Source organism: Poeciliopsis prolifica, unplaced genomic scaffold (genome assembly GCF_027474105.1).
Source record: "Poeciliopsis prolifica strain line A6 unplaced genomic scaffold, Auburn_PproV2 SCAFFOLD021, whole genome shotgun sequence".
In the NCBI taxonomy this organism is placed as follows: domain Eukaryota; kingdom Metazoa; phylum Chordata; class Actinopteri; order Cyprinodontiformes; family Poeciliidae; genus Poeciliopsis; species Poeciliopsis prolifica.
Genome location: NW_026562396.1, coordinates 6,319,771 through 6,339,830, shown reverse-complemented (window position 1 = coordinate 6,339,830; position 20,060 = coordinate 6,319,771). Strand labels below are relative to the sequence as shown.

At 38.9% G+C, this 20,060-nt stretch overlaps 1 protein-coding gene across 1 annotated transcript in view; it reads right to left on the bottom strand.

The window, feature by feature from the left end:
* Positions 1 to 20,060, bottom strand: part of LOC129369534 (A disintegrin and metalloproteinase with thrombospondin motifs 7) — a 119,458-nt gene that overhangs the window by 28,541 nt on the left and 70,857 nt on the right. The window contains exons 17-23 of the mRNA XM_055045019.1: positions 15,087 to 15,213; positions 12,118 to 12,331; positions 7,946 to 9,619; positions 7,500 to 7,652; positions 7,182 to 7,355; positions 2,206 to 2,352; positions 896 to 1,058 (exon numbers count right to left, since the gene is read on the bottom strand). Of these exons, the coding sequence (XP_054900994.1) occupies positions 896 to 1,058; positions 2,206 to 2,352; positions 7,182 to 7,355; positions 7,500 to 7,652; positions 7,946 to 9,619; positions 12,118 to 12,331; positions 15,087 to 15,213 (2,652 nt within the window). The remainder of the gene's footprint in view (positions 1 to 895; positions 1,059 to 2,205; positions 2,353 to 7,181; positions 7,356 to 7,499; positions 7,653 to 7,945; positions 9,620 to 12,117; positions 12,332 to 15,086; positions 15,214 to 20,060) is intronic.

The following is a 20,060-nucleotide window of genomic DNA, read 5'->3' as shown; positions in this document are numbered from 1 at the left end:
TTTTGAGAAAATGTTGCTGACCTCGGGCGATAGTGAGCAACACGGGGGGGAAAAAAACAAAAACAAATGTCACTGATTTAGTTTCAACCGAAGCAGCATCATGAAATATCAAGCCTGATATCAAAGCTGAAATGTGAAAACAACAGAATGTGAAAAATCCCCCTATGTTGACCTTCAGAAACAAATGTTCAGGTCAAAGTCAAGCTTAGAGAACAGTAGCTGCTGGTAGATAATTTTTCCACATTCTCAATAATCTTGGAAAACAATGTAATAAAAAACAACAACAACAGACAAACAATGAAGAGTCTTCTCAGCTCTCTGTGATGCTTAAAGCAAACAGATCACTGAGAAAACTCCAGAATCCATCAGCAGGTTTTCCACTCAGATCTCGGTTTGAAAGCGATGTGAAGTGGATCAATTCAGGCTGGAGGATTTCTGACCATTTCCTCCCACTCTGCTTGTCTTCCAGTCCCTTGACACAAAATGCAGTCAGTGACTCGAGATCACATATTACCCAGAAGAACTGGATGTTCTGTCTATTTTCATTATCATTTCTTTTTTAGTTTCTTTCTGCTGGTAAAGACAAAAATGTCGATATAGCATACAGAGTCGGTGTTCAGTAAATGAGGCCACTGTTGCATGCAGCAGAAAAAAGGTTTCTTTCAGAACCAGGAGAAGTTATTGTGAATTAGATGATCCCTCTCATTTTAAGTAAGGATTCATCTGGAGGAGCAGAGATCTTAAGTGCCTCAGCTGCTTGCATAATGTGCCCAATTAAATTCGATTCTGTCCACCTGAATGATTTTCTTGGAGTGAGTCATGATCTGCAGAACAGGAGGTGAAGTAACAGCATAGAAAAAAATAAATCAATAAACTTATAATGTGATTTACTCACCAGAGGGGTCACTCTTGCAGGTCCAGCTGTTGCACTTTTTGGTGCTGTTAGGCTTAAACTTGTCGTCACACTCAACCTGATCCACCTCCTCCGAAGCCTCGGTCCTGGTGTCGACGCATTTGATGAGCCGGTGCTTCAGTCCTCCTCCACAAGAGGCTGAACACTGCACACGGAAAGATTTCACAACATTTTCACAAAGCGAAATAATCCAGTTCACTTCTTTTTTTTTCTTTTTGTTTTTGTTTGAAATGGTCAACGTTGACAATTTATCATTTAGCTCTGCAGCGTCATTTCCAAAGTCAGAAGTTATTATCTCTAGTGTGAGCACTTGTTGTTTCCATTTCAATTAATTCATAACCAGAATCTACATATCATTGGCCCAGAGTGCTTTGGATGATGCAGTACGTCTACTGAGGAAAAGAGTCTTCATATTTACAAAAGAAATAATGCAATTACTGAGCTATTAGGCAACTGTGAATAGAGTGTAGGAAGGAATTTAAAAAAAAGTACAAAATGTTTTAAAAGTTATGTCCTGGTGGTTCTCAAACTTTTTAATTTGGGTGTCAGCAGATGGGATGTATCCTCCCATCTGCAGTCAATCCAAATGTTATTTATTCAACTGGCAAGTTTGGATTTTAATTCATCATTTTGACTGGAAAAAGTTTGAACTTTATAAATTTAATTTAGAAACTTTCATCTATTTCTGACTAATTCATCTGTGGTGCTGAGCTCGGAAGGCCTTGTGCCATCACCCTAATCTTTAGTTTAGTTGTGACACTAAAGAGCCTTACTACTCGAAACAAGATGAAACATGCTGGTGAAATAAATTATTACTTGAAATATAAGCCTGCCATGTGAATTCTGGGATTGATTAAGAAGATCACATCTGGGGAAGGGGGGGAAGAGACATCTCTAATAATTATGTTTAGATATTTGGGGTGAACTTTGGCAGAAGGAAGACGTTATATTGAACAAAACACTCTCTCTTCAGAGAGGAATCACTTTACAATGATTGACATGTAAACCATGGGCAATTTTGAAATAAAATTCTAAACTTCTGAGCAGAAAAGTTTCACATTTTCCAATCAAGCCTCGAAGAAAACGTGTGCATGTGTAAGAAAATTAGAGGATTTATCATCTTTACATAAAATGTTCATGGCAGAGATAAAAAAAAAGGACAGGAATGACAAATTCATTTTTTGACATCCATGATGTCAAAAAAGAATTTTTTTAGCCCATTTAGAATTAAGAAAGTATCAACAATAAAATTGCTCTTAAACGAAGGTGGACTGAATATTGCGTTGGAGTACCTGTCCCCATGATCCAGTGAGCCACTGAGCACAAGGCTGGCTGTTGCAGGACTGAATAGCGCTTGGCTGAAGGTCTTGGTTGCATCGATCATCCTCTGGACAGGTGACGATGCGCTGCTGCTCACCGCCTCCACACACCTCTGAGCACTGAGAAAACACACATCATCAGACATAAACAGTCGGTACACATTTACGGTTTGGGAGAAGATATAAATTTGTCACCTGATTGTGGAAAGAAAAAAACAAAAAAGTCACACATAAATGTCAAACGGACAGGAAACTTGCTTTAACTCCTCGGGTCCATCATGAAAGCTGTCTCACAAAGAAGAATCACCGACGCCTTGCATGAATGTGATCCTGCTTCTATTTCTTTTTTTTTTTTGTCTCCCCCCATCGTGTTTTGTGAGGCATTTCCAGGAAAAAAGAGAAAATAAAAACACGCTGCAGCTTTTGTTCAAATCTGTTTTGAAGTCATGCAGGAGTGACTACCGTGTTTGTGCAGGAAGAAGAAGAGCGACGGGCTTGTTACAGAAGACCATTTCTAAACTTCCAAAGAATGGTTTTTCTGCAACATTTATAAAACTCAGGCTGTGCCTCAGAACTTACATCAGGTGGATGAGTCAAAACCTCGCGTAACGGTCGTCTTTGTTAGTCAGACAAAGCAGCGTCTCCGAAACACCACTCTGTGGTGAGTTTGAATCTTTATCGAAACCACTGAAATCTATAGTGTGCTGACACATTGTTCAGTGTAAACGCTATTTGTGAGGAATACTTTTTTCCTTACAAATACAGAAAAGTTCAAACTTGTCCAAGAAGGCCAAATCGCAACGTTTTGTCACCAAAAAATATGAAGCACAGTTAGTGCTGGAAAAAACAAACGTATCCCTTTGGTGGCTTGCAGATATGGGACAGAAATATGGGTGATATTTAATATTGATCTGTCTATTGATTTATAGATTGATAGTTTATTGTACATGAATTACAAAGAACACAAGTTCAAAATCAAATTCACCTCAAACTTAAAGTTAAATGGAGTCCTTGTTATTAACTAGAAGTGTCCTGGTGTTAACACCGACTATATATATGTACATACATATATATATATATATATATATATATATATATATATATATATATATATATATATATATATATATATATATATATATATATATAAACTATAGTGTATATATATATAAACTATAGTGTATATAAATAAACTGTAGTTTATAACCCAACATGCATTTCAGCTTCATTTATTTTGCAGTTATGATGTTTATACAATTATTTTATTAATTTTATTTCTACATTTCCAACACTTTAAACTTTTGTTTGTCTGAATAATAAATCAGATGTTTTGTTCAGTTGCTTCAGTAGACTTCGCCAAATAATTTTTGTTGTATTAATTATAGATCAAAAGATTTTGCGATGTTTGTTTATTCCTTTGTATTTAGTTCAGACTGTAATTTTGTCCTTTGTGCTTCTTTATGGTTTATGATGCTTTTCTTCAGTTTTTCTCTGCCTCCAGGTTCTGTTGTATCTACTCTCACCTTTTCCATTCACTTCTTTATCTCCACGTGTTTCACCTGATCTGCCTCACATAAGCTCTTGATCTCTTTTGGCACCGGAGTCTCCGTTTTCGGGCCTGGATGCACATCTACTTCCTTGCTCTGTTCCATTTGCCGTTTTTCCCGTTGTGCTTATTAAATTTCATTCCTCTCATCAGTGGCTGTCTGGGGATTGACGCTCTGTCTCTTCACCACGAAGCTTGACGGGTTGTCATGATTCTCCTGTGTGTGAGCGGAGCGTTACAGGATGGGAGTGGGAATGTGTGTCTTTAATGTTGTTGGTGGTTTTTATTTATTTATTTTTGTGCGAAGAGCAGCTGACCCACTCGAAGTAGCATATATAGCAACTGAGAGTTATATTTGATAACAATTTAGGACTGTTTGATTTATACATATCAAACCTGGGTATATTATGATGATACAGGTACAGATGGATGTCAAGCATGTTAAGGCTTCACAATCTGGGAGAATTACTGATTGTCCCGTCAACAGTCCTCCACAGTCACCTGTAACAAGGTAAGCTGAAAAAAGTCACTGCTGGACAATCTCACTGAAATAATGGAAAATTGAGTGGAGGAAAAACATTTGGTTAAACAAAAAAGTTATATAGGCCAACAGCCAGGATTAATAAGACTTTGGGAAAGATTCACAAGGTGTCGGCTGATGTTCTTCAGAGTCACCACACAGATGCAACTGGGAAAAGGGCAACAAACGTTGCATTTGTTGTGTCAAGCTAATCCTGAAGCAGAGACGTCATAAACTGCAGCTTACGAAGGAGAACGTCTCAGCTGAGCCACAGGCTTATCGCATGCATACCATGATAATGCATGCAGAAGGAGCTCAGAGTGCGTGTTCTGCACTGTACAGACACATGGTCCATGGCACTGATTTAAAAAATATTTAAGCTTTTTTCCAACATTTCAAGCCAGAATTTTCTCGTTGAGCTATTAAAGAGGCTCGTCTGGACAAGCTTGCAACAGCAGTGACTGTGTTGGAGCTGACTCCACTGTGCTGAGTCAGCTCCCTGTTTTTCCACAATGCCAAATCCCTCACAAATGCAATTTATTTCAAATCATCTCCAAATAAACACACACATACACATCAAAAGCGCTAAGCGGCAACAGCAGCATTCTGACAGTTCAGCATCCGTCCCGAATTGCCTCAGTGTAATAAATGAATATTCAGGAATTCCCAGAGGAATGTTCACCAAGCTAAAACGGATCTGACAGCAGTGTGTTTCGACAGTGCAGCAGCTCAGTGCTTTACAAAGATGAGAGTGTTACCGACACAGAGGCAATCTGTTTCTTATGTAACACTGTGCAATAAGGAAACAAGCCGATTTAAATATAGCTTAAAGGTTTCCAGGTGTATTTGAATCCAACCACAAAACATGCAGACATTTTTTCTCTATCACAGAATATCATACAGTTTTTGATAGATTTCCTTCAGACTATTTTTCTTATTTTTGAGAACTTTGATCGCATTCAACAATTTTCAGCATAATTCAAGGCCATAGCAGGACATTTTCCTTTTTTTTTCTTTAAAGAATGGGAGAGGTGGATAAATGAAGGATTAAAGAAGACATCTGATCTGATGAGCAGATGATTCTGAGAATTGTATCTTTCATAAAATCCAGCAAATTTAACCCAAGATCTGACAGATGAGTCACTTGCTCTTCATCAGCTCTGAGAATCCTGTTCCATGTTGGTCTGTCAGGTCTTTTTTTTTTTTTACTGTCAATTCAGCAAACGACATAGGGATAGTTTCTCTCACTCTGACAAGCTGCTAGAAACACAGCTTCTAAAGCAACCATCCAATTTAAAATTGGTTACATATAAAGTTTTTCTGCCTCAAAGATTCATATGTCAAAGTTAAAAGGCTGAAAGAAAAAGTTCACTCTTTGAAACAGTTGGGCGACTTTGAAAAAAGATGTTTCTGTAATAAAAAAAAAGTGACGGACGTATCGCCTCTGTGAAAACATCCGGAAATCTCCGGCTAATTCCAAAACAGATTGTTTATGCTGTAAAAAATGAAGTGGATGCGAAAGTGTTAGCTGGCTTTGTGAGCGCTAATTAGCAACACAGAAGAAAGATTGAGTGAGCACTTTTGCTACATAGATTATATGCAGGAATTTTAAATCTGGGATTACAAGAAAGGGATATAAGAGGATGCAACTCAGCAGCCAAACCATCCATGGCTTATTTTTGTGTCCTCAGGTAAAAATATTTTTGTTTCAGTGAATCGTCCTGCATGTTTTCCCACAACTATGTCTTATAGCTCCATCCTCTTTTGTGCATGTGAACTTTTCAGGGCCCAAACATGTTGAGGGGAAATCGAACTTTAGCTTATAGAGTTTGACATGGATACAATTTTTTTGAGGTGCAGCTGGACAAAAAGGCTGATGGAGAGAGAAGAGGAAGACATGGAAATTGCCCTGGGGATGGGAAGCAAACTGGGTACCAAGAGGTAAAAAACAGTATAGTTCCCCTCTGTTCACTATAACATAACACTACAGCCGCTATATGTGGTGCAGCTGCTCTAACAATGAGCCATGTGGCGCCCCGATCATCACCAATCTAGTGTTGATAATCCATCACGAGTGAGACATGAACTGATTATGTAAAGTGAGCCTGGCTCAATCACTTCACGACCAGATAGTAAAAAAAAAAGAAGGACCTCAGACGGGTCTTTTCCCAGGTGTTTGCTGTCAAATCCCTCACGAGGACATGGAGACTCTGTGTTTCTCTTGTGATTTGCTTCTACAACTTTTCTACAGTGCAAGGCCAGCAGCCAGAGGACTTTGAAATATCTTACTTTTGGATGGTATGCTGCTCTCCACCAATTATCAGACTGCTCTCACAACATGTCGTAGTTTGCTCGACCACCAGACTTGGTGGTGGAGCAAAGTATGACATTTTCTATTAATTATTATTTTTTTCTCTAATATTTTGTGTTTTTTTTTTTTTTTACATTTGAATTAAATAAATGTTTCATTTCAATCATTCTTGTCAGAAACTAAAGAAAAAAATGTAAGTTCAGTCTCCAAGACGCTGGTCTTATCAATTTTTATTACTTCTTTCCTCTAAATATATTATCATAAAATATACATTTTTTTCAGATAACATTCGATTTTTTTTTTCTTTTATCAAAGGTCAAATATCAGGTCAGATATCAATGTTTGAGTGTTTCTGCTGCCTTCAGCTCAGTTTCTCCCCACACATTTTTTTCTCAATTTATAACACAGAAATGAAACCAAGCATCACTCGCAATGAGCCAGAAAACATTTGAAAAGAAAGAAATCAGAGGAAATGATTCCCTTTAATGAACCTCCTAATTACCAAAGATTCTATCAAATACTGAAGTATGACTACATATTGCAGCTTTGATCAGTCTCATCATTTAGCTCACCTGACCCCAGGAGGAAGTATACCAGTCAAGGCAGGTCTGAGCGTTGCAGGGCATTTGCGTTGGCGGCCTGGTGAACATGGCCCGGCAGTGGAAAGGTCGAAGAGGTCGTTGGTCTCTCAGGTCAAAACACTGGACCTCTCTGAATCTCATTCCACCTTCACAGTTCTTGGTGCACTGCGGGGTCAGAGGGGAAGCACATAAACCAACGAGGCAGGAGAAAGCAGGATGACATTTCCTTCCCGACAATAATTAGTTTGGTGAAACCCAAAATGTGGCGGTTCAGAAGTGACAAGTCCAACGTGCTGCATGCCGTCTCACCCTACTCCACTCGCCGACCTTCCACGTGGAGCATGGCCTCAGGTAGCACTGTCGGGCAGGCGCAGGCCTCTTGGTCGGATCGCAGTCAGATTCTGAGCCGGTGCTGCAAGCCAAGGTCCTCCAGACGGCACCCAGGCCACAGCTGGTGGAGCACTGTCCCCAGACAAAGTCATTTGAGAGAGAACGAGTCTGACAGCTTGAAACCAAAGAGACATAATTCACATTTCCCCAGCTTGTCATCAACACCCCACTGGTTTTATACTTTGAGATTTAAGGGGCAGGAAACATTAACCACACCAAAAAGCAAAAGAACTATGTTTGAGGAAGAAAGTTACAAACTATATGTTGTATTGGTCAATTTATACTTCAAACTTTTGACATTTTAATTGTCATTACTGCATCATTAAAACAAGTAGAATGTGGAAAAATAAGTTGAAAATACGCACGGTGCTCCAGTTGCCGGTAACCCAGAATGCGGGCCCTCTGTCTGGGGAGGCCGACGTTTGGACTGGATGCAGCCACAGGCCCGGCGAACGGGTTGGCAGAGATCTGGGTGTAGTCGATTTTGTGCGCTGTGGAAGAGCTGAGCTGAATTTAGGAACGGCCGACGTGATCACCGGGTCAGGATGACTGTTACCGTGGCCCTGCGTCACTGAGGGAACGGATATTTCATTGTGGTTCAAATCGGAAAGACGAAATGAAGGAGGCTGGAATGTGGGGTCTGTTCCAGTTGTCTCGGTGTACGGAGGTATCTGTTTTACATCTGGAGGAATATTTGTAGCTCCCTGAAGATTTGTATCCAACCTGACTTCTGTTTCAGGTACAGATATGGAGTCGTCAGATGTGCCCTGTTTACCTGAGATTAGAAGGACAGGAAAGGCAGGAGGAAAGAGTTTATGAGAGGGAAGAGGTGACGGCGTGTCCAGCTGGTCCCACCAGCCATCATCACTCCTGGCAACATTGTTCTGATTCAGCATCCAGTCCTTTATTGTGAAAGCACCTAGTTTATCTGTTGTTTGAGGTATTTCTGATACATTACTGTCTAGTTCAGTCATAGCATGAGTTGCCTCCTCTGGCAATGGAAAGCCAGAAGGTTCTGAACTCCCTACGTTTTTATCTGCAGAGATGTACAATGTGGCCTCTTGAGTGTTCGATTTTGTTGCAACAGCAGTGGTTTGATGTCTGGCAGCAGGAGCGCTGTGTGTTGGAGTCACATCGAGGCGGTTAAAGTGATTTTCCTCTTCACTGAAATTGCTGTCGTTATTTTCCACCTCCTCTCCAGATTGATCCCATGTTTCATCCTCCGCAGGTTGCTTTGTGCTGAAAACCAGACTCTGCATTGTGCCGGTGACTCCAGGCCACAGACTTTTGCTTTTTTCTCCCGTTAGTGAATGCGAGTTTGTGGAAGGTGGCGACGGTCGGGTGACAGACACTGGAAGGAAGTGATCTTCGTAAAGGAAGTCGTTTATTTCATCTTGATTTGCTTCCTCAGACTTCACCTGTGGGTCGTCTGTTTTTGTGCTTAGTGGCTCTTGACTGTGCAAGAGGTGGAGCTCTGTGATCGTCGCAGCTGGTGAAGTAGCAGTGGGAGTCTGTGGAATGTCTGTCCAAGCATTTGCTTTTATGCTGTGGGTTGGCTTTTCTTCCTGTGGAGAGTTGTCCTCCGCCTCTTCCCTAAAGCGCCCGAGTTCATTCGATAAGTCTTCATGAAAGTTGATGAAGTTGTAATCGTAGTAAAAATCATCAATGTGAACACTGGTTTCATGAGAGGGCTCATCATCGTCAATCAAGCGGTTATTCTCAATGTTGTTGTGGTAGTGAAAATCATCTTCAACCACATACTTATGGTCGTTCTGACTCCTCGGCTGACCTCTGGTGGTGCTGTACTTTGGGGGAGGCTTAGCTTCAGGTATGGCATTTATTTCATTGAGCACTTCCTTGCTCGACCAGCCGCTGCCGGACCATTCCATGTCTCCAAAATTACCCAAAACCTGGAGACAGTCCTGAACCTGGCAGCTCATGACAGATGATGGTTTGTTTAGAGGATCACAATCAACTGCGGTGTTTCCTGAGCAGGTGACATTGCGGTGGCGCAGTCCAGGACCACAGGAGACCGAGCACTGTGGGCAAGAAATTGCAAGCATTTAGACGTGCAAGTTCAAACTGCGGTTCAAAATAACACAGTGGAACCAAAACAGGCTAAATGGTCGATAAGTTGGTTGCACTGTTGCCAAGCAGCAAGAAGCCCTGGGTGTCTTTCTGCAAGAAACTTGCATATTCTCCTCATGGGTTCTCGCTGGATTCTCCGACGTCCTCAGACCCAGTGGGGTTGGGAGGTGCTGGTGCCGATCTGCAGCTAATGTTCAGGCGAGAGGGCAACACAGAGACTGACATGACAAACAACCATCCAGACACACGCACGCACACACACACACACACACACACACACACACACACACACACACACACACCTGGGGAGAATTTAAAGAGACCAATTAACCTGACAGTCATGTTTTTTGACTGTGAGAGGAAGCTGGAGAGAACCCAGCATGCAAAGGGAGAACATGCAAACTCCATGCAGAAAAACCCCAGGCTGGGAGTCGAACCCAGGACCTTCTTGCTGCAAGGCAACAGTGCTACCAACTGTGCCGCTGTGCAGCCAACCTGGGACCTACAATAGATGACAGATGGATGTTTCATATCTGTATGCAGTTTAACTAGCAAAGCGTCAATAAAGCACCAAAAATGTTTCATAGAAAGTAGGACAGAAGTGATTGAAGTATCTACATTGTTCTTTCATGTTTAAAACAAATAAAAAGACTTAGATATATACGTATTTAAAGTATCTACTGAGTGAGTTCATCTTATGTAGATTTTTCAGAATTAAAGAACCAATTTGAAAATCAGCAGAAATAACAAAAAATGCTTTTATCGTTGATAAAAAAGCAGCTCAGTGGCTCCAACTCAAGATGTTTCAAATACAACATCCATATTTTTCCCTTTTTTATTTCAGTCATTATAAATGGATAATATTCATATTAAATGCATCTAATCAGTTTTACGTAATATTTGCTGTTCTTTAATAAGAAACAGTTTATGAGCCACAGTTCATAAAATGTAATCAAAATTTAACGTTATCATAAAAAATGTTTTACACACCACAATTTTTTTCTTGTTAATTAAAGTAATATTGCACTTCCACACAATACTTAGTACAGAAAAATATACCCAAGGGGCAAACAAGAGTTTCATTATTCATGCTTTTATGTCACTGCAAGTAATTATTTCTGTTTAATGCTATAATGGAATATTCAGATTAATCCTTTTTACCAAGAAAATTATGACAACCCTAGTGTAATTACTTTATTTAAGTCAACAAAGAAATCACACAATGAAACACTGGTCATTATGCTTTTCCAGAAATACAAATAAACATTTGGGAGGAACCCCAAACATTTCAGATAAACTATTAGAAACAAAAGAAAAACAAAAGTGCAGGTATTCCTCTCACTGATTGTTAGTCTACCAAAAAGTATATTTTTTCACAAGCTGAATGGCTTTGATTTTTTTGCTTTTAAATGTTGATGGTTTAACATATTTTTCCTTTAGATTCTCCTGTTAGAACCAAAGACTATGTTTATATTTTATTCAAAAGTTCACTCACAACCACAGCCAAAAAAAACAAAACAAAACAAAAAAACAAGAAAAAAATCGGTTCAGCATGTGGGCAGGTTTTCTGTCAGGGTGTACAGAAAACCTCCAATCTTTTAAAATCTAGTGGTGATTACACCAGATTACTTTCCCAAGCAACATATCACAACTTGCTACAAAATTCAGACTAAGCAATCATTTATTATATCTTTATGTATCCATAAATAGACGACCTAGAACTGTGTTGACTTCTGAATTCAAATGAATTCAGGGTGGAAAATTCACCTATGAACATTTGTGAATTCATAACCACATTCAGGATGTTTGGAACATACTTAATTATTTTACTCTATTATTTTATGCAACTGTAATAAACCAGATCTAGCAATAGGATGCTGCCGAATATGGTTTCAATTCATTCGATGTGCAAATGAATAATGCACAAATTAGGTGAGTTAACAAGTGTTCAGTTTCAATCAAATGAAACATTTAAACATCTGAGGTACTTGCGCTGGAGATCAAGAAATAAATATTTGAATTATTTTTCATTATATTTCAGTTTATCCTAATGCTGTGGAAGAAGATGTGAAGAAAAGACTAAAAGCTACAAGGATGCAAGGAAAGACAAAGAGGCTGGGACAAAGGCTTTATGTAATTGTAAACGCCATAAACACATCTTTTCATCACATGTGATTAAAGCTATTTACAATTGTATTCAATTAGGAAACACAGACATGGAGAAGTGACTTATGAAATTAATACCAGGACTAAAGAGCAAAACGGCTGATAAAATGCCTCAGCTTAACTTTGAGTTATCTGTTTCTACAATGACAGGAGGGAAATGAAATACCTGTGCCATTTCTCTGGCATTTTGAAACGTTTGACGTGTGAAAGCAGAGAGAAATATGAATTAATGTGATGCACAAGCAAAGAAACACATTTTGCATCTTTCTGTGTGAAAACTGACCTTTGACCAGCTGCCAGCGGTCCAGTCGGCAGGGCAGGGGATGTGTGCGTTGCAGGCGGATGTGGACTCAGGTTTGGGGATGTGCTTGCAGTCGCTGGGGTCCAGAGCTTCCTGCTCCTCCGCACTGACGGCTTGGACACAGAGAACCGTCCTCTTTGCCTGGCCCAAGCTACCACAGCTTGCTGAGCACTTATGCCAGTGTCCGACCCACCATCTGCACAGACGACACAAAGAAAGCAACGATTTCCAAATAATCTGCATGGCCAGGACGAAAATGACTGCGGACCAGCCAATTCGGCAGAGCAGTGAAAGGTTCTGAGTCGCTCTCATTGTTCCCCACACAAAATGTTCACAATGTGTCAGGCTTGGGGTAAAAGAAAAGCTGCTCAATGAAAATGACTCAAATTTTGTTCAACGAAGGAGGCTTTTGCCCACATGCTGAACACGCATCTTTCTCCACAATGTGGTGAACTGAAATGGTAAAAGAGGGAAAGAAAAAAATAGATTTTGTGATGAAACTCATTTTGTACAGCAGCAATAAATGGCAGTGAAAGAGAGGAAAACTTCTTAAAGGTTTTCTCCTCCATTATTTCTATCCAGGTGTCAAAGGAGTAAGAAAATAACATGGGTGAAAGTTTTGTATCAAAAACAAATAAATAATGGCTTAATGTTATATTTGCAATTGAAGGAACGTATAAAAACAAAATGTCTTCAAACTGAGAGCCGTAACTTTGGTAAACACACTAAAGTAACTGATGAAATGAAAAGCTCATCTATTTCAGCCACATAACAAGTGTGGAAAGATATATTTCCTTTTCTAAGCAAATCTATGAGTGAATAATTTAATAAGTGAATGAATGAACATAGAAACATGAACTGGAGGCATTTTATTAGTACTTAGAAGTGCACCCATAACTTTTCTAATGCTTTAAGGCCTGGATATGAACAGAAAACGATGCCAGTTCCAGCTCTGTCATGATTAGAGGTGACAGAAAAATGTTTGGCCAATCGACAGGGAAGGTTTCCACCAGATCCAGACTCTTTGGTAGCAATGTCATTGAGTTCATTTGTTTTCACTAAATAAAAGGTTCAAAATCTTTAGTTCAGCCTGAAGAAACGCAGGCCGGCACTTCCCCACCAATACACCTACGACTGTCTGCGGCAATGAGAAAAGTCTCCAAACTTTTAAAGTCCATCTGCATCTTTCCAACAGGGGTAATTGCTGCCATCTGCCCTGCTTGTCCAGCTGAAACACAGCTGCATGTCATCAGCAACGGTGAAAATGTGCTCATCACATTTTTATGCATCACTGCGATGGCAACAAATGAAAGTTCCCACATGATTTCAGTGGCAATCTCAGATTCAAGTCACCTCAGGACTCTGAACATACTTTTAGCTTGATTTTTTACTTATTTGTTTATTTTCATTTAATTTCTGATGATGTTCAATTTTATTTCTTCCAAGTTCTCTTCAACATCTGTGTACATTTCTCACTTTAATGAACTTACTGCCAGGATTTGTCGACGTCTTTATTGACAACTTGCACGTTTTAAAATCTTAACATTTTGGGGGTATTTGGTGCCAACTTAAAAAGCAGCCAGCCAAGAACGATCAACATCTTTTACCCAATTCTCCAGATTTATTCCTTTGAATGACTTTTAGAATCTCTTTATTTCTAAAGAGATTAGAAATAATACAGATTAAATTTTTTTAGACATGTTTTTTTTTTCTCTGCACCGAGTGACTCTAATTTTCTTCTCTGCCTTGCCTGTAAAAGAATATAAGTTATTATTCATGACAACTCAGGGAACATTCTGTAAGAATGCAGATATTTCTCTCAGGAATCGTATCGATCTTGAAATGTTGTCAACTGTAGAAAAATCTAATTAACTGCAAAACACATAAAAAGCTGAGTTTCTTGAGTGCAGACTTCAACAGGTAATTTGACCTTCTAAATCAATGCTCCAATCTCTCTTTCTTTGGCTTAGATTGCAACACTTAATGTGTAAGAAGATGTCATTATACGCTCTCTTACAGGACCTCGATCATGTCTAGTTAGTTGAGAAATGAAGCAGGCGAGGCGAGATGAGTCACTCCTGCCTGGGATCCTCAGGAGTGTAAGAAACAAAAACTGAACTCAAACTCATGATGAACTCCATAAACAGGACATGAGAGAGAGAAAGCCGAGAGAAATGAGTGAAATGGGGACAATTAGTGAGTGAGAATACACAGAGACTGAAAACGAACAGGTGACAGGAGCTAGAAACGGAAAAAAACCCCAAACTGATGGCAGGGAATTAGAGGCAAATCATTCCCCAATTTACGTAAGGTTTAAAATCAAATAAAAACGCATTGAATCTCCAAAGGGTTAAGACAAGACCTGCACAATCATGTCCACAGTGAAAGCAAAGGGGATTTCAGTTCAGAGCAACAATCAGTTTTGAGAGAAATGTAGTTTTTTTTTTTAATTAACAAGCTACACTTTGGTACCAAAAAGTGTGTGAAAGTAAAGAAGAAGAAGAAGAAGAAGAAAAAAAAATGCTCTTTGATCTTGAGTTGTGTTGTCCATTATGAAGTAAGAAAACCTGCATTGATGGTGGGATGATAGGCTTTCAGAAAAAACCAGCGCTGGTTTGAGGTAAATATGGAGAAACGCTACAGAAAACCTCCAGTTTCAGAATCTCATGTTAAAAGACTAATAAGCTGATTTAAACATTTCCTCTAATTGATGTTTGTGTTTGCTGCAGCTAAGCATGTAAAACCTCCATGCAAAGTGTTCTTGATAATAATTAAAATGAGTACCTCAAGTATTACTTCTTTTTCATATTGTGAGAAAGGTGTGCCCTGTATGGTAAGACATCATATCACGTAATATGATTTGCAGTTGCGGCAGAAAACAAAACGTGCCGGGTTTGTCTGGGGAAGCTCAGCGTGTCGTGACTTGCGGCATGTCTGGATGGCCGACTCACATGGCCGGGCACGGATCTCTGTGGCAGCTGGTTTGGTTGTCATTGAGCCGAGTGGAGGGGTCACAGAGATGCTCCTCAGCTATCCCGGTCGTCTTTTCCACACAGTAAACAATCTGCCTCTGCACACCTGGAAAACAAGTGGGAGGAGAACGACAGGACCATGACACGGAGCAACAGTGGTATGTTTTTATGTCACAGTCATGGGGAAAAAGAGATTCCCATAGCAGTACAGGCAGACATGGGAAAAAGAAAAAAACACAAAATCAGACCCTGCTGCCATCTAATGCCATCATATGGCTAAGGGGGGACAATGGCAAATACTTCCAGTTAAAGCAACGAGTAAGTATCTCGGCATCTAGAGTGTAGAGATGTGTGTTAGCACAGCGGCAGGAAGGAAAGACATCGCTATTTACTCCAAGGAGGAAGCCATTGCTGCCTTTGGCGAGAGAATCCTTCATTCCCTCTGGTTGGTGCTTTTATGCTCCTGCTAGGAAAGCAAAAAGAAATGAAAATTTCTTCTGCCATCAAGTTGGTGAGTGCTGAAGGCAGCCTGTAGCAAACAATGATTTCAGATTATTCATGAACCTTTTCGAAGAATCTTCCCCTCAACTCTGGTCCGGGTCATGCATTTCCTGTTGGTGTTTGTCGGTTATTTAATTGTGAAGCCTGGCAGTGGAGTAATCTAATCTGCCCGGTGTGTCACTGACATCCTGCATTCCCAGATTGCCTCTCATCCAAGAAAATTACAAAGTCATCAGTTGCCATGTGCTGCGTCAGCAGATATTTCCAGTATGCTCACATTTTTTAGAAATAGAGGCTAAGAAATGTTGGGGAAATGTTAAAGAAAGATATGAAAATAACCTATATTTACATGATGATAGTGACTATAACACATTTTTTTTAGATTTCCAAAACTAAATGTAATGCACTAAATAATAATAAATAAATATTTTTTTCTTAAAGTATAAATACTTTTATTTTTAAGCTAAAGCAGGAGCTGAGCCATTTTACGAATGACAGAAACATTGCTTCAGTTACTAAAAATACATTTCAAAGCATCATCACTGTTTAGAAAAACCTTAATTCAGTTTTGTGGACATCGTCACAGCTTTGTTAATGTATTTTTCCCCCCTCGTGTATAGAAATGACTTAATTATTTCCAAGCAATTTAGCCTGGCATTTCCTGCATTAGAGCTACATGCTTTCCGAGGAGAAGAAAATATAAAATAATACATGCCAAACACATATTGAAACACATCTCAGTAACTAGCCTCCTTTTAGAGAGCCACTTTGCCTTTCAAATTATATTACACACAGCAGCAGTACATCTAAAGACGCCTCTCCTTAAGTTCTGACAGGTTTATCTCCAACAACCCTGCACATTTCCTCTCACCCTCTGGAGGGGACTTTCACTCTGCAGGAGCAGGAAGCAACTAACAACCCCCTGCTCTGATCCTTCTCCAGGCCAGAGTGCAAGTCTGATTTACAAACAGCATCTCCCAAAATGTCAATAGGACCAGATTAGACTGAAAGCCAGACAGAAAAGGAAAAAGGAAAACAAAACGACTGGAAGACCTTCTAGGGGGAAATGTTTATTCAGAAATACATCATATTCATTTTGCATGAGGGTGCATTCAGTTTTTTTTGTCATCACTGAGAAACACCATTGATTTAAGAGAAAAAAATCTGTTTGGATGCAAACTCAAATGTCTTTGTTGTCGCACGTTGACACGTGGATGATTGCAGGTTCTCCTCTGTACTACTAGTGCACTGAGCTCCCAAACAACTATTCATCATCACAGTTTAAAGGAAATGAATGCCATTTTGCCATTTGCTGCAATACACTTCACCCCAAATATCTGGTGAGCCTCTCATAAACAATTTCAATCAGCACAAGCCTTTCATGGGTTATCATGAGGAGAAAGACTGATTCTCGCATAAAGCGACAGCTTACAAAGACCAGGCCCTCTTTTAGTTTTAAAGGATTGAGAAAATAAAAAACAAAAAAAATAAAAAACAAAAAAACAAAATACACAGGAGGTAAACCTGAAATAAGACAATCATATTTTGTTTGTAATTTCTTATAACTGTTCTCTTTTTCAGCAACTCTTGCAGGAGTTGATGAACTCTTACAGTCAGTTCATGTTTTAGTCGCCGGGTTAAAACAGCACAACACTAACATATAGACACCAGCTGTGATTGAAGGAGCATATCGCGGAAAGTCTATATATAAACATCTGCATATCTGTGGAAAAAATAAACACTGATGCAAATTTAGTTCCCAGTTGAGATCGATCCCCTCCCCCGTCTTATGAAATTGTGAAACTTTATTTCTAGGTGATTTCCTAGATCTGTGCAACTTGGCCGATATGCTTATGTGATAGAAAACTCTACTGAGGAGTGTCTTGCTGTTGACTCATCATTATAGTATTCATCATTTGCTGCTTTTTACTGAAGTCTTCAAAGGCCTGTTTATTTTCAAAAAGGCATTATGAAATATTTATTTTTTCAAGTTTTTTGAAAAACAAAACAGAAATACCAACAGTGGTTTGTTAATAATTTCAATACTTAATGCCTCTAAGACATATTTGAACTGTAACGGCAGAAATAAAATTAGTGCACTATATCTACAACAGACAGGAAATGAATTCATCCAACTGGCTTAATGAACCCAAGCACAAAATGCACTGATTCAACTTATGTGATTCAATTTATGTGCACTGGAGTGCACATAATATTCATCAAAATGTAAAGAGACACAAAATGAATGAGAACATGATGGGAAGCATTATGGAAAACTAAATGCTATAAAACTGGTTACATAACAGCATGTAATTATAATTGTGGTTTAATTAAGGTTTAAAATCAGGTCCTAAAAAAAAAAAGATCTGATGTGTGTAGCTAAGATGGGATGTAATTATCTAAAATATGGTTATGAGCTGCTCCTATTCAGGGGCAACTTAGTATCTATTTCTGTGCTGCTGAATTAAACAGAGAATCCCCCCAAGGTGGTGAGGGGGACACGTTGCATATACTGACTGAAAAAAGCCTTTTTATTTATTTTAGGAGCAAGTAGGGTGAATGCATCAAAGTAAAACAAAAAATAAAAGAAATAAAAGGACTCCCTCATGGTGCAGACAGCTTGATATCAAGCAAGGGCCCAATCAGATTTCCCACGACTGAACTGGTCAAGCTGGACGGGGGTCCTATTATTATTATTATTATTATTATTATTATTATTATTATTATTATTATTATTATTATTATTATTATTTCTTCATCAGATTAACACAATTTATTGTTTTATTTGATTCCCATTTTAAAGGCTCAGATTGAGCAAAAATGCCCCGAATGCAGGTCTGATAAATACGTCGGTTTTAATTTAGATTAGGAAGAAAAGCAGAGCATCAAATGAATGTTAAACATTTGTTGAGCAGGAAATGAGATGGGGCTTGTTTAGGGAACTTCTGATGTAACTTCTTTATTAAAAAAGGGGAGTTTCATGCAAAATGTACTTTATTTATTTATTTTTTTAACCTCTATGTCATGTTGTGATGTTATGTAACATTGTTCCTTCTGAAGCTGCATTTTCTTCCAGACATTTTGAATAAATTGTATTTTCCACAAACAATTTGAGAAATGGATGTGCAGATAAAATATGCAAAGTGTGAACCTTTAAAAAATAAATTACTCTCACATATCCATAATCTCTTATGGATATTTTTTAAAAATACTATTTTTAAAAAATAATATTTTTGTCTCCTGTCGCAATTCTAAAAAAAATTCTAAGAAAAATGGTTTCCTTACCCAGGTTTTATTAATGTATATATCCTTAGAAATTTGTCAAGTGACAGAACCTGCTCAGGTTTCTTGTGCAGATCCTCATTTTGTGCAGTGAGAGAGCAACCATAAAATGCTGACTAGTCTATGTTTCACAGAAAGAAAAATAATACATTTTTGACATGATATGATGATTCTGTTACTTCTGGTTGATTTTCCTTTTTTTTTTTTCTTTTTTTTTCTTTTTTTTTTTTTTTTTACCAGTTTGTTTCCAGATTTCAGAGGAACTAAATGCACACACTGCTGGACAAAACTGCACAGACTCTTTTTTTTTCACAGCAAAGTCGACACCCAGAAGCGACCAAAGTGCCGGATGAAGTATCATTGAGGACATCTCCACTCAGATTCAGGGCCTCACTGATTCTGAGTGCAGTTCAGTATTGATGAGGGAAAATGGTCAGAAGCCGGCGTCCCTCAGCTGGTGTCCCTCAGCTGGCGTCCCGCTTGACAGGGGGCCCCTCATCTGTCTGGGGATCAATGGCTCATTTAACAGGACAGCACTGCTGCGTCTTCCAGGAGGAGAATGTGTCGTTTGGACAAGATTTTATGTCCGTCTGACAAAGGAGGTTTGAAAAAACTAAACTAAAAAAAATGCACTGCACTTTTTATCTTCGCAAATCACCTTTTGAGTCATTACTGTTTTCTTTCCACTTCACAACTGGATATCACCTTGTGTTGGTCTTTCACATTAAAGTCAGATAAAATACATGCATGTTTGTGGTTGTAATGTGACGACATATGAACAAATTTAGGGCGTATCAATACTTTTGATTCATAAACAGCCTGTATGAATCTTTATGGAAAACTCACTTATTTGTGGCTTATTTCACAGAGAGCATGTAAAACGTTTAAATGAAAATTCAGACTGGTAAAGATTCAAGTAAGATTGCTCTGTTGCCTTCAAGAGAACAACAAAGAAATGAAAACAAGCCACAAACATCTCAAACACTCCAGAGCTACTTACTATGTATGCAGAATGGTTTGAAATATGAGATATTTTTAAACTTCAGAAGCACTTTTTCCTGTTTAAATAACATTAATCACATGTGACTGAGCTTAGTTTTAGATCATCTACAATCTCAGACAATCGCTCGCCTTTCACCTTTCTGCAGAGCGTGCATCATAACGAGATGA